The sequence below is a fragment of the Battus philenor genome, unplaced genomic scaffold, assembly GCF_028537555.1.
Source record: "Battus philenor isolate CCGP_79_NKW_IND1 unplaced genomic scaffold, ilBatPhil1.0.hap1 SCAF_6, whole genome shotgun sequence".
NCBI lineage: Eukaryota > Metazoa > Arthropoda > Insecta > Lepidoptera > Papilionidae > Battus > Battus philenor.
In genome coordinates this window covers 11,903,708-11,919,080 of record NW_027181726.1, presented here as the reverse complement: position 1 = coordinate 11,919,080, position 15,373 = coordinate 11,903,708, and the positions used below count along the sequence as shown (strand labels likewise).

At 35.1% G+C, this 15,373-nt stretch overlaps 1 protein-coding gene across 1 annotated transcript in view; it reads right to left on the bottom strand.

The window, feature by feature from the left end:
* The window catches only part of LOC137930365 (myelin transcription factor 1), a 276,518-nt gene that overhangs the window by 56,684 nt on the left and 204,461 nt on the right, over positions 1–15,373 (bottom strand). The window contains exon 3 of the mRNA XM_068773605.1: positions 3,950–3,984. Coding sequence (XP_068629706.1) covers positions 3,950–3,984 — 35 coding nt within the window. The remainder of the gene's footprint in view (positions 1–3,949; positions 3,985–15,373) is intronic.

Genomic DNA, 15,373 nt, shown 5'->3' with positions numbered 1-15,373 from the left:
TTAACGCAAATCACTGGGTGGTGAGGACGCGCATAATGCGCGGATCGCGTGAAATTAGACAATATCCACCGTCGATTGACTCGACTCAAAGGAAATGAATAGATTTCATTTTAGTGTCATTTGTAGAGCTAATAGCGCCGCCTATTAATGTCGCGGTGGGAACCGAGCAGGGTTGAGGGAAACGCGTAAACACCGTGTTATCTACCGTCGACGGCTGTTAATGATCTGACATTAGAATCTATTAGTAATTGTGACTTACGCTTTATAAATGGAACATATTGTGTTACGTATATTATAAGTATTTATGTTACATGTATTAAGCAATATAAATATACGCAATTATTATAATTTATAACCAAATTTAGTTCCTATGCTTAAAACTAGAACGGCGTATTGTAAACTAAATAGAAACTTTGTTTACGTAAGTAATTGTTGTTGAAATATATTTTAACTATTTTGACAGGTCTATAAATTTTAACAGGACGGAGTTTGTAAGATTTTCAAAAGTAAAACAAATTTACATTAAGCTATTTCATTCGATAAGACAGCGAATCATTGATCAGATGCTCCATAAAAATCTAAAAAAAACTTGAGGTTTTTTTGATTGATTATTAGACTTATAATTTTAGATAGAAGGTAAAAACCCTCTTTAGTAAATATATAGGCTATAGGGTCCTATTCAAAATAGTAATTCCTTAGCGGCAAATATGTGCTTCGGTGCGGTGTTACCCAAGTGCTCTATAGGGATCTACTACATTAAGAAAACAAGAAAGGCAACAGTGAATATATTTACTGTGCATAAAACGTAAGATTTTTTGAAGTATATTTACTTTATATTTAATCTATAATGTTAATTACATTTGATGATGTGTTACAGTTGAAAAGGCTTTAATGAGCTTATTTAGAAACAAAAAGCTTTAAAGGTTTTACACTTACTTACAATTTTCTTGTAAATATTGACCTCTTTGAAATACGATGCAGGTCAATAAATTCTGACGGTAAAAAGTTTGCAGGGACAGATAGTAACAATAAGTAATTACTACATAAGTAATCCGAATATTTAAAACAGTTTTTACAAGAATACCATTTATCGCTGTGTATAATTTCTGAAAAAGTTGATTTTTGGTGAGCGTATACTATACCATACATTTATTGATAGCAAACGATCTATACGTTCACTTCTTATGAATTTTATTAAACCAAAAAATCTGTTATTTTTTTCGAAAATAGATATTACGAAAGATTTGATACTAAAAATGTGAAACAATGATAGTATAAAATAGTCTATTACGTAAGATTAACCGTTTTATTAGCGATATTACTCTCTGAATAGATTTACAACATTACAAATAATTAAGTCACAATATAATTTCAATCATTCTAAATTTAAAACATTTGTCTACATCGAAGCTTGTCTCTTTAAGAAATAATTTTATACCATATTTCGTTGTATTTCATGTACAGATAAATTCATAATTCTTAACATTATTCGGAATAACGTATTAAATTATAGCGTGTTCTAACGAAATGTGGCTCAATTACATAATAATGTCTTCTTTGTATTTTCCCCGGAAAAAACTGTAGGCCATAAATAATGCCGTATGTCATTTCTCAGCACGTATGAAATTTATAACACGCCGAACGATTTCGAAGGGCAATTTATTTGTAATAGAGCCGATCGACGGGGTTCGGCGTGGGCCTGCGTAACCAAGCATCGAAACGTAGCGTTCACTTGTTTAGTGAAACTTAATTTTTTGTAGAACGTTTAAAATTATTAACGTCCTTAAATTCATTTTTTCATAACATGCCAGTGTGATTTTAAGGATTTAAACATTTTATAAATATTTCAAATAAACTTCAGTTAAGCCGAGAAATCAAATTAATGATTTAAATGCGATGTTTCTTTTTTGTTTTCATTTTAAACCATTTGTTTAGTTTTCAATATTCGTACAAACTTTTTTGTTGCGTTATTTTTTATATAGGTTTTTCAAAACTTATGTAAATAAAAGTCTATTTACACATTTTTTTATTTTGACACTGCATGTACTCTGTTTCAAAAATGTATTATATTTATACTTGTATATACTTATTATATTATTGTTATTTATCTATCAGTCAAACTAGAGAGATGCATAGATAAGATATAGGCAGGTGTGTAAATGTGATTAAAAATATCACAAAACATAAAATGTTACGTTATACAAAGTATTATCGTTTTAGCCCAAAGACTAGCCCAATGCAAGGCAATGGCCTCCCTCAAAGATAATATAGAAGGATTTAACGTAATCGCCACACTCGGCAGGTAAATTGGCGATTGAAGTGTGGTGTTATGATAGGCAGATGACGCTACTGCCCATCCTCTGAAAACTTGTTTGTAAGGAATGGTAATCCTATATAACTATGTTATTGTTCGAAATGTGAATTATATATAAGATTATATCTCGGGAATCGAACTTGCGACCTACAATCACAAGTCTTAGGCTTCTACCGTTGGGGTAACATTGCTCAGCAGTGGTAATATATAGTTTGTATGTATAGTATGTTACATTATATAATATGTAGTAACATTTTTCATATAGTGTGCAATATACTACATTTAATAGAATCAGGCGTTACCTTGCGTAAGTCCATCCTAAGTAAGAAAAGGACCAATATTTAGCCACTTTCGCACAAGCAGTGGTAGTCGTGTTAGTTAGTGTTGACCAGATGTTAGATGTCCCGTGGAGGGGTGAAACACGTGTTGAGTGATTTGACGGTGGCAGTTGTGTAATTCGCATTGTTTATCGCATACGCATTTATCAACCGGTTGGCGGGTAGTGCACTTTGTTGCACGACTACCACTGCATGTACGGAAGTGGCTAAATATTGGTCCTTTTCTTATATACTATATTCACATGATTGATACTATACCTGATAAACACATTCTTAAATAGGAATACCTATCTATTTGAGTATGTTTATTGGTAATGTAATACGTGATATATTATTTCTGAAACTCTGAATGAGCTATACGTTCACACCTTTAAAGCTTTTACATCTATAACCAATCACCCTGTATATACAGACACAGCGTGTGAGCAATAAAAAATATAACAAGTTAGTATAAGTAAACTGGTTGCCAGCCCTAGTCGGCAGTATATCAAAGTTCGCGAGCGGAGTCGCCGTAGCGCTACGATTTGCGACTTAATCGCTTTATTGGCAGCAAGGGAGCCGGGCTTATCAGAAAGAAATGTCGACCCGAGGCGCTGATATATGAGTAAACAAGCTTGCACTTTTCCTCGGCGACTTTTGGCGGTCACACGAGCTATAAAACTCTGCAAAAAACTTCGAATACCGCTAGAGAAATTCGAGTTCTGGTTGTCACCATACCTTTTTATACACTTAACCAAAACAATTTTAATATTTGTACCACACAGACTTCACACACTGAACGTACCTAACACGCTGTACACAATGTTATTATAGATTCTGTTTCGTTCTATTTCTTTTTCTTTCAAATTCGCTATCGTGATTTTAGCGTAGTTTATATATAAATACATACCTATACGTTACGTAATGTACACCATTTTAATAAATTTAAGAAGTTCATTAATTATAATTTGTAAATAAAAATAATTATAGTGTGAAAGAATTTATGTGATAATAAGGTTTGGAAATCAATTGTACTGCTACTCTGAATATTATAAAAGTGACCATAAAACCTGTCTCATTTTACTATGGATACTTCCACAAATCTGGACGCGTTTGAAACCCTCGTTGTTTTATTCAAGAACGTCTTTATAGAGGAATTAAATCTTATTCTAGATTCTATCAAATTGGTCGGCATTCTTCTTAAGACGTACACAAATGGTCACTATAAATGATCCTTACTTATATATATTAATAAATGAATAAGAATTTATTAGCTGTGAAGGATGGCGAAATAAATTAAATAAAAATTATTACTTGCCTTATCAGTATTGTCTTCGTCACAGTCGCGTGCATCTGAAAAAGGACATTTTGTGATTAAAACTTTGTTAATTATAACATTGTGTTTTTTAATTAAACGTGATCAAGAAAGGGGTTTATGACGTTGTACACAAAGAAATCCGTGTACTGGGCAGTGATTGGCCAGAGCACTACGAAGCGTACCGGACCTAAATATGTTTGTACTTGGGCTTTTCCAGTACACATGCCTAATATCGGATCCCTCCGGAGGATCAGCCATTACGTAGCCTCTTAACAGCGGACGGTTTTAATTAAAAACTTCTTGCATTAGCATGTGGCCGCTCACTCGTGATACTAATCCCTACCAAATAATATTTAATTTCGTGCGAGATTCCTTCCCAGATTATAAAAACGATACATGGTTTTAAATAACTTTTAATTACTCGACCAATTGTGTTCCATTATACATGCGTAAAAGAGTAAACAAATAATTTTTTTTCGATAAATTTTCATTTCATTTTCATAAGGAATTTTCAATCGAAAATTTTTATGTAATGGTACACTAAATGTAATACAACGTAAAATATTTTCAAGAGATAATACAGCTTGAGCTTGACGCAATGGCAGCTGGGTGGACGTCTTACGGCTGAATAGATGATGATAGAGATATATATTGGGCAATAAAATGCCTTATCTATAGATGTTTGAAAAAGTTATGACAAAAAAAAAACAGACTAATTTTGTCATGGGCTTTTCTCGACTCTGGGCTCGTTTACAATGCAGGCATGAATTTTATGTTGAAAGGTTGTATTATTGGAAAGCCCAATTTGATTCTAATTTCAATTAGATTGGTCTTCTTTATATGAAGTACACATGTGATCACCATAAAGTATCCATAGTATAGATAATAAAAAATAAATTAAAACATCTTTACGCATGGTAGTAATACACTTGAAGATTTTAAATTACTAAACTGACTTATATAAAAAAATATTGTCTAGTTAGATGTCTATTGGTGTTAATAAAAATACAGTGTATGTATATATGTACACTATGTTTATATTGTATAATAGAATAAAGCTGGTAATATGTTTTAATTGAGCACGGGTGATAAATAATTGATTAAAATATAATCCAAATAGCAACAGTCATTCAAAATTCTAAATAATCTTTTGAGGGTCATGATTGCGATGGTTAAAAATTTATGTGTGAATTATGTTTGTTGTCTGTTATTATAATATATTCAAGTGTTCGTCATAGAACGTATCTGGGTCGAGAGGCCTGTGCAAACAATACGTGAACCTCAAGGAGCGAGGTCTTAACCGACAATAAACAAGCGCCGGTGGTTGCGCCCTCCACTCCCGACCTATGTCCGGACGAATATTCGCAAGCGTTCAAACATGCTAGCCTCATTACGCATGCTTCGCTGAGTTTAATCACGGGGCAAACCAACCTCGGGCTAGTGTTTTTACTATGTATTTTTTAAATGTTGTTTTAATACTCGTTAAAAATCATCGCTGGACGAACAAAAGTAATCGATAATGCCTAGGGGATTGACAGATTGAAGTAGCAATGTCCTCTGAAGCCTTAAGGTTCTGGAATGGAGATCGCGGATTGGTAAGCGCAGAACGACGACCGGTGGACAGACAATTTTGTTAAGGAGCTTGATGCAGAACGATTCCCACCAGTCATATTGAGGGTCTTTACAGATAAATCAGTGGGGGTCATATAGATAAGTAGTAGACGGCAGAGATGATAACGATTATGTATTTTTTTGGACGCCAGAAACCACCTTTTCATATTATTCTTACTTCTTTGGCGAGGATATAAAAACTATTTATATTTATGTCTTGCGTACATTGAAAAGAATATACAATGTTTTACAATATCTTTCATTAGAATTATAACAAAGAATATCCGGCTAAATGAAAATACCCGAATTTGAAACAAGAATTCTAACTAGAATTTCAAAAAATTAATTTTTATAACATACGGAATATTTTTGACAGAAGTGGCCAGTCTATAAGATGCGTTTATAGAGTACGCTACATACTAATTATGAAATGTGTAATGAATATCCGTGACTACCTATTTACGTATGATACATCGATTTACGTCCAACCAATATTTATTACGTGATGCGTCTTTAATTGATAGTAGTATCTTAGATCATTTATTAAAACCATGTCATTTCATATTGTTATATGATATTTTTTCATTTCAAAATTATAAGTTAAAATGTAAAATGTTTACGATTTCTACGGTAGTAATTTCAATTCAATTACGTTATCTGGGAACGCAAGTTGCTGTCAAAATTTGCTTAGGACCGCTGATTCCTGTATTGAATATTAATATATTTTTTAATAATTTTATCCAACTAAGCCTAAAAGCGTCGCCCTATTTTATGATAAGGCCGTGAATTAGCAAAAACAGAATGGATTTTGGCTGTGATTATGTCAAAAATAATTAATTATTATCGATTCAGCGGCGGGCAGGGGAGCGGATTGATGGGTGGCACCGAGCGTAGAGGCGCTCTTTAAAATTAGAAAGCTAATTACTTGGCTACGCAAGAAAGACCGCAATGGGGACGCAAAATAGATTAACGAGAACTCCTAATGAGTAAAAAACGAATGTAAAGATTTATTTCTATTGAATAGTATTTGAATTATAAGAAATATTATAGCTTCCTCACAATAGAATTTGAACAGCTATATCATACTTATCCAGATAAAAAACTAATTGAACGGATTTATACAGAAGGATATTGGTGAAAAACCTTTAAAAAGGTTAAATAGCTCATCAGCCAGCAAAAAATGTAAGCTTTTACACGTATTTTCATTCAATCTGTATAAAGTGATCACTCTGAAATAAGTTACATTTATTTATTTCCTATAGAAATGCGATAGGATAATTGCATCAAGTACAAGGTCTGCAGAGATAGTCAAAAAATTATAAAAATTTGCAGTAACCTGAATCTATAAAACGTTTCTTTTACTTAAAATCTTTGTTTATATGAAATCAACGATTTTTAGATAGACATTCACACCTTTAAAACTATCTATACCCAATCACCCTGTATCATAGCGGGAGGTCAAAAAATTTGTTATAGATTCATTTCAATAAACAAGGAACAATAAAAATACTAAGCGTATTTTATATAATCAAAATCAAAAATATATAAGCAAAACCAAAATATATAATACATGTCTTATTGATTGTTTTGGTAAGTTAGACTAAATTGCAGTGTAGATGTGTTTAGAGGAACCGGTCGAATTTTCCATTGATTAAAGAGCCGCACATCCGTGACCGGACTACGCAAACAGTTGCCACAATACGCACGTTGAGAATGAGCTGAACTTTAATTTAGCCTGTACCCTGCCCAGCCCGTAATGAATTACACCCTCTGTTTAGTTTTAAGAGACCTCGTGTGTGACTTACATTCCGTATCGGTCTTGACACATCAACGACAGTATTATACGTCTCAGCAAAAAAGTCTCACTTTGCAATGTCAATAAATCACGAGTCAGAAAGTTCGCGTAAAGAAAAATTCCAGTCATCGGCCTCTTTTTAAATTAACGCCATTAGCTTCAAGATTTCCGCTTTGCAATAGAGTGCAAAGATTGCCTCTCTCCGTTCGAGCGGCCCGAGTAATTAGTAACTCTCGAGTTTTATTTGTTGACATTCATTATGGGTTGATTTTGTACGTTGCCGGAGAGTGGGAAGGAGATATATAAGTGTCGGAGAGGGAGGTTGACATTCAATCGCAAAGCTGCACCTGCCGCTGAACAAATTTACAATTTAAATTCCGAACGAGTATTCTAAGAGGACCTCCTTAACACGACATCTGTTTAAATCGTCGGCGATGGAGTGACTGCTGCGGTGCCGAAAATCTTTGTGATTACGATTTAATTGAAATAAAACAAAACCCCTTTTTGTCCGCTGCTGAAAATTAGAATGGGCGGAATAACAAAGACTCCGTTCTCTATGTACAGCGAATTGTTGATTTGATATCATAATTCTCAAATTTCGAATTAAAAGCCTACTTTAAATTTACAAAAAACAGTATAATAATATTTTTTTTTGAAATTTAAGATTTATTTTTATTAATTTTATCATATGTTTAAGTTAAATTCTCAAACATTAATGTTATTGCAAAGTTATCATGAAAAATTGTTCCGTGCCTTTCAGTTTAACGTAATCTTGTCATTGCAGTTTGGATGACGACGATAATTTTTCTATGTAGACAAATAAATAAAAAACGCAACAAAATAAGTACATATATTTGTGTAATTTATGTACATATAATATCCTACTATTCAGATATTTAATTATTATTAATTAGAATTAGAATTAGATAATATATCACAAATTAATCATGTACATAGCTTAAATTATTTTATAATTAAATATTTTATTTACAACATTAACATATCTGCCTCTGTGTTGCCTCATAGTTTAGCAGAGAATATCTATATTTATGCGAAAAATTTAAGCGAATGATATTTTTTTTTCTTTGATTTCTCATTGTAAAGATTTATTTTATATGGCCGGCTAACTTCAACTTTTTCGAGGAAATACATAAGCAGGTTTTTTTAAATTATTTTTCTAAATTGTTTTATTAAATAAATATTATGTATCAATTATTAAAGATCGTTTATAAGTGTTAAAGTATTTATATTTGTTTATGATTATTATGTTCGAAATTCATCAAGGTAATATTAAAATAACAGAGATGTGTGTATCCAGAAATACTCCCATGCGAAGGGTTGATAAATTCGACGTCACGATGTAATATAGTAAATTGATTGATACGATTTTGGCCGCATGATATATTGTCGTAGGCGTTGTTGGACACGGTCGGCTAATAGGTGTTAGTGGGTAAATAAAGAAGCCGCTCGCTCGGGCGGAGCCGGGCGTCATTAATAACTATCACCCCGCAACACTTCATTAACAATCAATCACATATGCTTGTGCTGCTTGAGACAGCTTGCAGCGTTCTGATTAACCTGTAGCAAAAACGACAGCGACTTAACGTTGTTGTTGTAAACCTTTTAACTTTGGTCAACGATATTTATCTCCTTATAATCCTGCAGATCCAGTTGGAATTGGTAAAGATCATATCTTTATTTTGTTAATTAAAGAATACTTCGGGTAAACAGAGTGTACAGAACAGATGGCCGCTGGAGCCTTAAGGTTGTGGAGTGGAAACCACGAACCACCACAAAGTAGGACGTACATACACAAGGTGGACATACGACATTGTTAACCAATAATTTAAACATTTAGAGCAGAAATGTAACGCGATTGTTTGCAATTTAAACGATTATAATTTGAACTTCAGGGCATTAGAATTAGGAATGTGGAGATTCGTGGAAGAATGAAAGCTACTGGCATAGCCCAGTGGACTGGCAAGTTAAAGTGCCAGCGGCCAGGCTCCAAAGTATGCAGAACAGAAGCCGTTAGAGCCTTAAGGTCCTGGTTCTGGCACTACGGACCAGCAAGCATAGCGTAAGATGTCACTTTTTATATATTTTTTTAATTATTTTAATCTGCCTCTCGGAGGTCTACGGAAGAGGTCTATGTCCAGAAGTGAACGTTTATGGTTGGAAAGGTAATGAAAATCATGATGTATTTTTTGCAATGTATACGTTGACGTGGCTTGTATGTCTGTATGTAGCCATAATAAATCGTATAGGCATATTATTATTGCTAAATAATAGATAAAAAAGCATTACAAAAAACTTAAATTATTCATATTTAAGTATCATAGTGTAGTAAGATAATACTCTGCAGTGCCGCGATACGTTCTTATAAGAAAGAATGACTTGTCGGAAGGAGTTAATAATCTTATTAATTTGTTCCCGAGTTACCCGCGGCGATGCCGCTGGTCTCGACGTTCTTTGTAATTAATGGGAACACCTCATCTATTACATTAGCTGAAGGGCCCGTGAAAATTCTCACATGTAGGAATGACTTACCAGCTTATAAAGACACGCCACGACCTCTGCCGACATATTAAAATATTAGACAACATAAATACTGTTCTTTATGATGAAGGTCTAACGATACTGGATGGTTACCGTGTACGGTTAACACAATAAATTGCGCGTAAAGAGAATGAAGGAAGAATATTCATTTATCAAAAACAGTCCATAACTAATTTTGTGAGGTCACATGATTGATATGTAATAGGAAATTGTGATGGTCTTAATCTAATAAATAACAAAATTTGTGATAATAATTTTCTTGTTATATGAAGCAAAATATGACCTCCTTATTTAAAAAAAGGTATTAAATACAATTTAAAACAAAAAAGTGAAATTTTAGTAAAAATATTATCAAGCATTTTAGTATAAGTTTAGTAGAGAAATTTGTTTTCTTTTTTTACGGATCATCTACGTTTTTATGACAGAGAATTCTGTTAAATGTCTTGTTTAATATGTACATAATTTACACGAATTCAGGTTAAGACAACATATGATTCTTTCTGTTTGTAGAGTAACATAGGCTACAGTAACTTTAAAATGGAAAACATTATTTTATTTATTTAATACTGTCTATTATATACGTTATATCAAGGATAAGCGTATAGAATAGAGTAGGTGAATATAGTACAATAGACGTTCGATAATAATACAAGACGATCTTATCACTCGAGGCTGTTTCTTAACTACAACCATAATATGGAAACAGAAGATGGAAAGGTAGCGGACAGTCGACGTTTATATTGTAGAAGGAACTTTAAGAAACTGTAAGTGTATAAATGTACTCAAAAACACTATAATTGTGTATACATTTCGGCGTTTATCATCCCCTAAAGATAAAAGAGGGATGTATCATAATCGCCACGCTTAGCAGGCGGGTTGGCGATCGCAGTGTGGTATAATGGTACGCAGAGGACGCTGCTGCCCATCCTTTGAAATCTTGTTCGTGAGCAGTGGCAAACCTAAACAATTAATGCACAAGGTGTGAATTATGTAAGGTTGTTTTCCGGAAATCGAACACGCGACCTACGATCTTAAGTCCCAATCCTCTACCACTGGGCTATTACAATTACATACATGTACTTACGTATGTATATATATGCATCCTTTATTTATTAAAATAACAATAAATAAATAAAAAAAACTTCAAATTAACTTGCGTGAATTTCGCATTTGACTGAGATAGAAAAAAAAATAAAAATTGAAAAACCAATTGTCAAGAATACTTCTTAATCATTTTAATTAAGAAAAATTGTCATCTTATTGTTACCGGTGACGTATTCCACAACTGAACAGCTTGTATGGAAAAAGACTTTGCCGTGTATGATTTAGAATGCGTGGGCATTTTTCATCTCGGATTCTCTAGTGATATCAAACACTGACTGATTGAAATTACTGGATACAGTCGGATACTACAGATTAAGGTATCACCCTGATACATATAATTGACTAGTGTATGATTGAATATACTTTCGATTTCAACAAGAATTCAATTTCTAATGTCTGATTGAATCGATGTTATCTGTGAGGCAAAATAAAATATTTGTATAAATTAAAAAGCTGGCTACGGTCAATTCCAGTAATTAATACAAAGTCTCCAGGTTTCTCATAAATAGTTCTCTACAAACTATACGCTTTGATCAATTAAATTTTATTGCAAGCGTTAATTAAAGGGCGGCCTAAGTGAAAGATTTATTGAAGGTTTATCCTCATAACCGTAGCTTAAAGGGCATTACTCAATACGGGAGGCCCTCTCGTCTTACGAAGGACTCGTACGATTAAACGGCTATTGTAGAAGCATTTAGGACATTACACGTATTAAACAAACGGACGGAATATCCAAATAAATTAAAATTTTTTTTTATATATAGCTTAGTCGTTAATAGCCGTTCGTTCTAAATCGTTCTGATCGGCCTGTTTTTTTCAAAAACATTTTTTGTGTAAAAGTACAGATATAATAATAAAGTACTCTCTCTACTGATATATATGCAATGAATTTAGAGGTTAATATTATATGTTAGTACGGTAATGTATATAAAGGAAAGTATGTGCCCTAAAAGTGAAAAAATAAAAAATTGATAAATTATGAACATGAGTAATGGTTGTGGCCGTGTGCTTCTGTGTGCGATGAGTATGACGGCTATGAATTAGAATCCAGTTCAGATTCTTTTGTATATTAGAGCAGGTTTTTCGTTTTGTAAAACTAAATAAATTTACCTTTGTTTATGCGCCCAAGTTTTAATTACGATTAAACGAATAATTCAAATAGTTTTATTTAGTTTAAGTTTAAAAAATTGTTGTAAAAATTTCACTCTCTTACAACAAAACAAATAGTATGTATATAATAAAAATGTTTATGTTTAATTTTTAATGATTTTAGTCGCGAAGTTTAGCTTTTGTTTTAGTTCTATACACGATTACAGATCACAAACAAACTACTCCTAAAGGAAGCGGTTTCCACGAAAAATAAAACTAGTTAGTTGTGAAGCGGAGTTGCAACAAAAGCTAATTATCCTGCGCTTACAAACAATGCTTGTTACACCGCCCCGAGTGATATATGCGCAGTTAATTCTAACGCGAGTGCCTGCCCCGCGAGGTGCCGCTGTAAAGCCGAATGCGGAATGATCATAATAAAGTATGATTTCTTGGTCGGGGACGCAGCCTTAACTCGTATAATCACTCCTCAGGCGTACCCATATAATTCCTTAGTGCATAATGAAAGTTGATTAACATTATACGCGCGAGCGTGTGTGTGTCCGCCGCAGATTCCGAGTCCTAATTAAGAAGGAGAGAGGGTGGGACGCGGCCGGCGGCGGGGGCGGGGTATCGATCATCGCCCGCCAAGGAATCGACGCAGGGACCCGCAAAAAGGGGAAGCCCTCATCTCAAAATCAGCGTCCGACTAAGCCGGCCCGCTCTCAGCACATGTGTTTTGATTTAAACGCGCGCTAAGGGTCAGTTTAATTCGTGCATGCAGAAATGGAACGCTTCGGGCGCTATTCCCAAATCCGATGTGAATAATTACATGGCTTACGAGCGCTTACCTACTGCCGTATGGTGATTTGCATATTTTCTTGCGGCTTTATGTCGTATGCCCGCGGAGGGCCTCGGCTTGATCGTAAATAGATTTTATATTAAATACTCATGTCGCATACATAGTTTTGTAGAGCTGACTGTTAACTTGCAAACTTATTAACAGCAAATCGTTTCGACATCGTCCAGTTCTCCACTTGTAAATGTAAAAAAGTAGTTCAAAGAGAAAACACGAAGAGCTTGTTATAAAAATACTGAAAAACACTTATCGCGCTCTAGTGCAAATCGTCGACTGTCACTCGAAAATCCCGTCGACGCCCGGACAAATGGAATGGGAAAAAAGTAACAAAAATAACAATCAAATAGAGCATCCGCGGAAATGAGATCCGAAGGAATGATCACGCCCGACCCCGGGGACCGCTTGCCTCTTCAAAAAGACTTAATCTCTCAATTCGCTAAGGAGTTGAGCTTTAAAAAATATTTCGTTAGACAACAAAGGCTCCCCCGGCGCGCGGTGTCTTTGACACGTCGCCGCCGGATTTTTTCCGCGAGATCTCTTTAGAAACGGGATGTCACTCAGTTTGTATCGGCTTTGTCGCGAGAGGTTAAGTGTCGCTTTATTAGGCCCGGCTTCCGACTCGCAGCCGGGGGATGTGCGTGGATTTAATTTTACCGCTCTATGTGTCGATCGGGAAAAAAAACAAAAACGCCGTTCAAATGTTTAATGGCACAATGCCAGATGCAGCGTACGCGTAGCCCTCTCACAATCGATATGAAAATGTGATGAGTGGGGTCGCTTGGCAGCCGGCGGTCCTTAATTAAGAATACGTGACAAAAGACGAGACATGCACACAAACATAAGGCGCGCCGAAAAAGGTCCGGATTACGTAACCCTTCTGCGCTTTTGATTTTAAACGTCGCGTGAAGTGCCAATGCCGGACCCGGACCGTGGAGACTAATTTGAAAGGAGACTTGACAAATCTGGCTTCGGGGCGCCCCTCGTTTAATCGAGCCATCGCTACGCGTGATGTCGATATGAATGTTGATACAATGAAATAATAGCGACGAGTAGGCGGTCACTATGGTTACGGGGCGGGTCGGAAGCCTTACTTGAAAGGAGCCGTGAAACGCTTTTAGCCCCGGTTGACCATTTCGAATGGGTCAGCGTTTCGGAAGCCGATTCGCTTCGAGCCGGGATAATTAGCAGGCAAACAAGGTACGTCCGCACAACTTTCGCGGACCGTTCAGGTGCTCCACAAACACCGCTGCAAGAACTTTAACAGGAGTTTAATTGCGGTACGAAAACAGAAGCGAACTGAAAACACTTTAGTTTCAGTGAAAAGAACCTGGCCGGTTGCTTCGATGCCAACAAGTATAACGAAAATGTTTGCCTTTGAAGTTTGCGAAGAACCTCGCGTAGTTACTGCGAGCGTTCGGAAATTTATTTTTAGCGAAAGAAACGAGCGCCATCGCTATTGACGACGTTTCGAGTTCTCTAATGTGTTTTTAAATTAAGCGCTTGTTGGTTTGTGGGTTGAGCGGGTTCATAAATCGGAGCTGTCGGGAGCAGTGCGGCGTGAAGGTGCGGACACACACGCGGATAATTTACCGTCGACCTCCGTGCTCTGAGTCCGTACCGAGACGGTAATCCTGCCCGAGACGTGACGAATGCCCGCGGGATTTTGATGTAGGCGTGGATAATACTATATATTCCCAGTATGTAATACCATATAAAATTACATTAAGAACTTTTTACTAATACATATTAAAATAATAATTATCAATGTCTTTCTCTCTGTTTTTACCATTCCTAGTAAGTTTGTATTTAAACAAATTCTGTTAGTTAGGCTGCAGTGTCGGAAGAGAGAAAAAACTTTAATTTTCTTACTGTTATAAAAAATATATATATTTTTTATAAAAAAGCTTCATCTAAATTTATGTGGTGATAGTTCAATTTGATAATCAGTAGTGACTTGACGGATATAAAATATGAACACCGTCGAGGAGACATTTCAAGTTTTTTTTCCACAAACAGGCTGTATAGGTATTAAGTAATAGCCGCAGTTTTCTGGACTTGTGAGGAGAAAAAAAATTATAAACTTTATACAAGGTAAATGTATTGAAATTTTTATACCGAAAATTTATTTAAGCATTGATTTTTTTTTAATAACTTAAGCGGAGACTACAGTCATCGTATGTCTGCTTTGGTTATGTAATTGTATTGCAAGCCACATGATACGCAGAACAGATGGCCGTTAGGGTTTTAAGGTTTTGTAATGTAGACCAACTGTCCGACAAGCACAACGAAAGGAAGAGGTAAAAAGCGGACCTTGTTAAAGTCGTCGTAGGACATTGGATGCAGGCCGCTTACATTTGGTCCTATGGGGAATCTATGGAGAAGATCTATGTCCAACAGTAGACGTCTTACT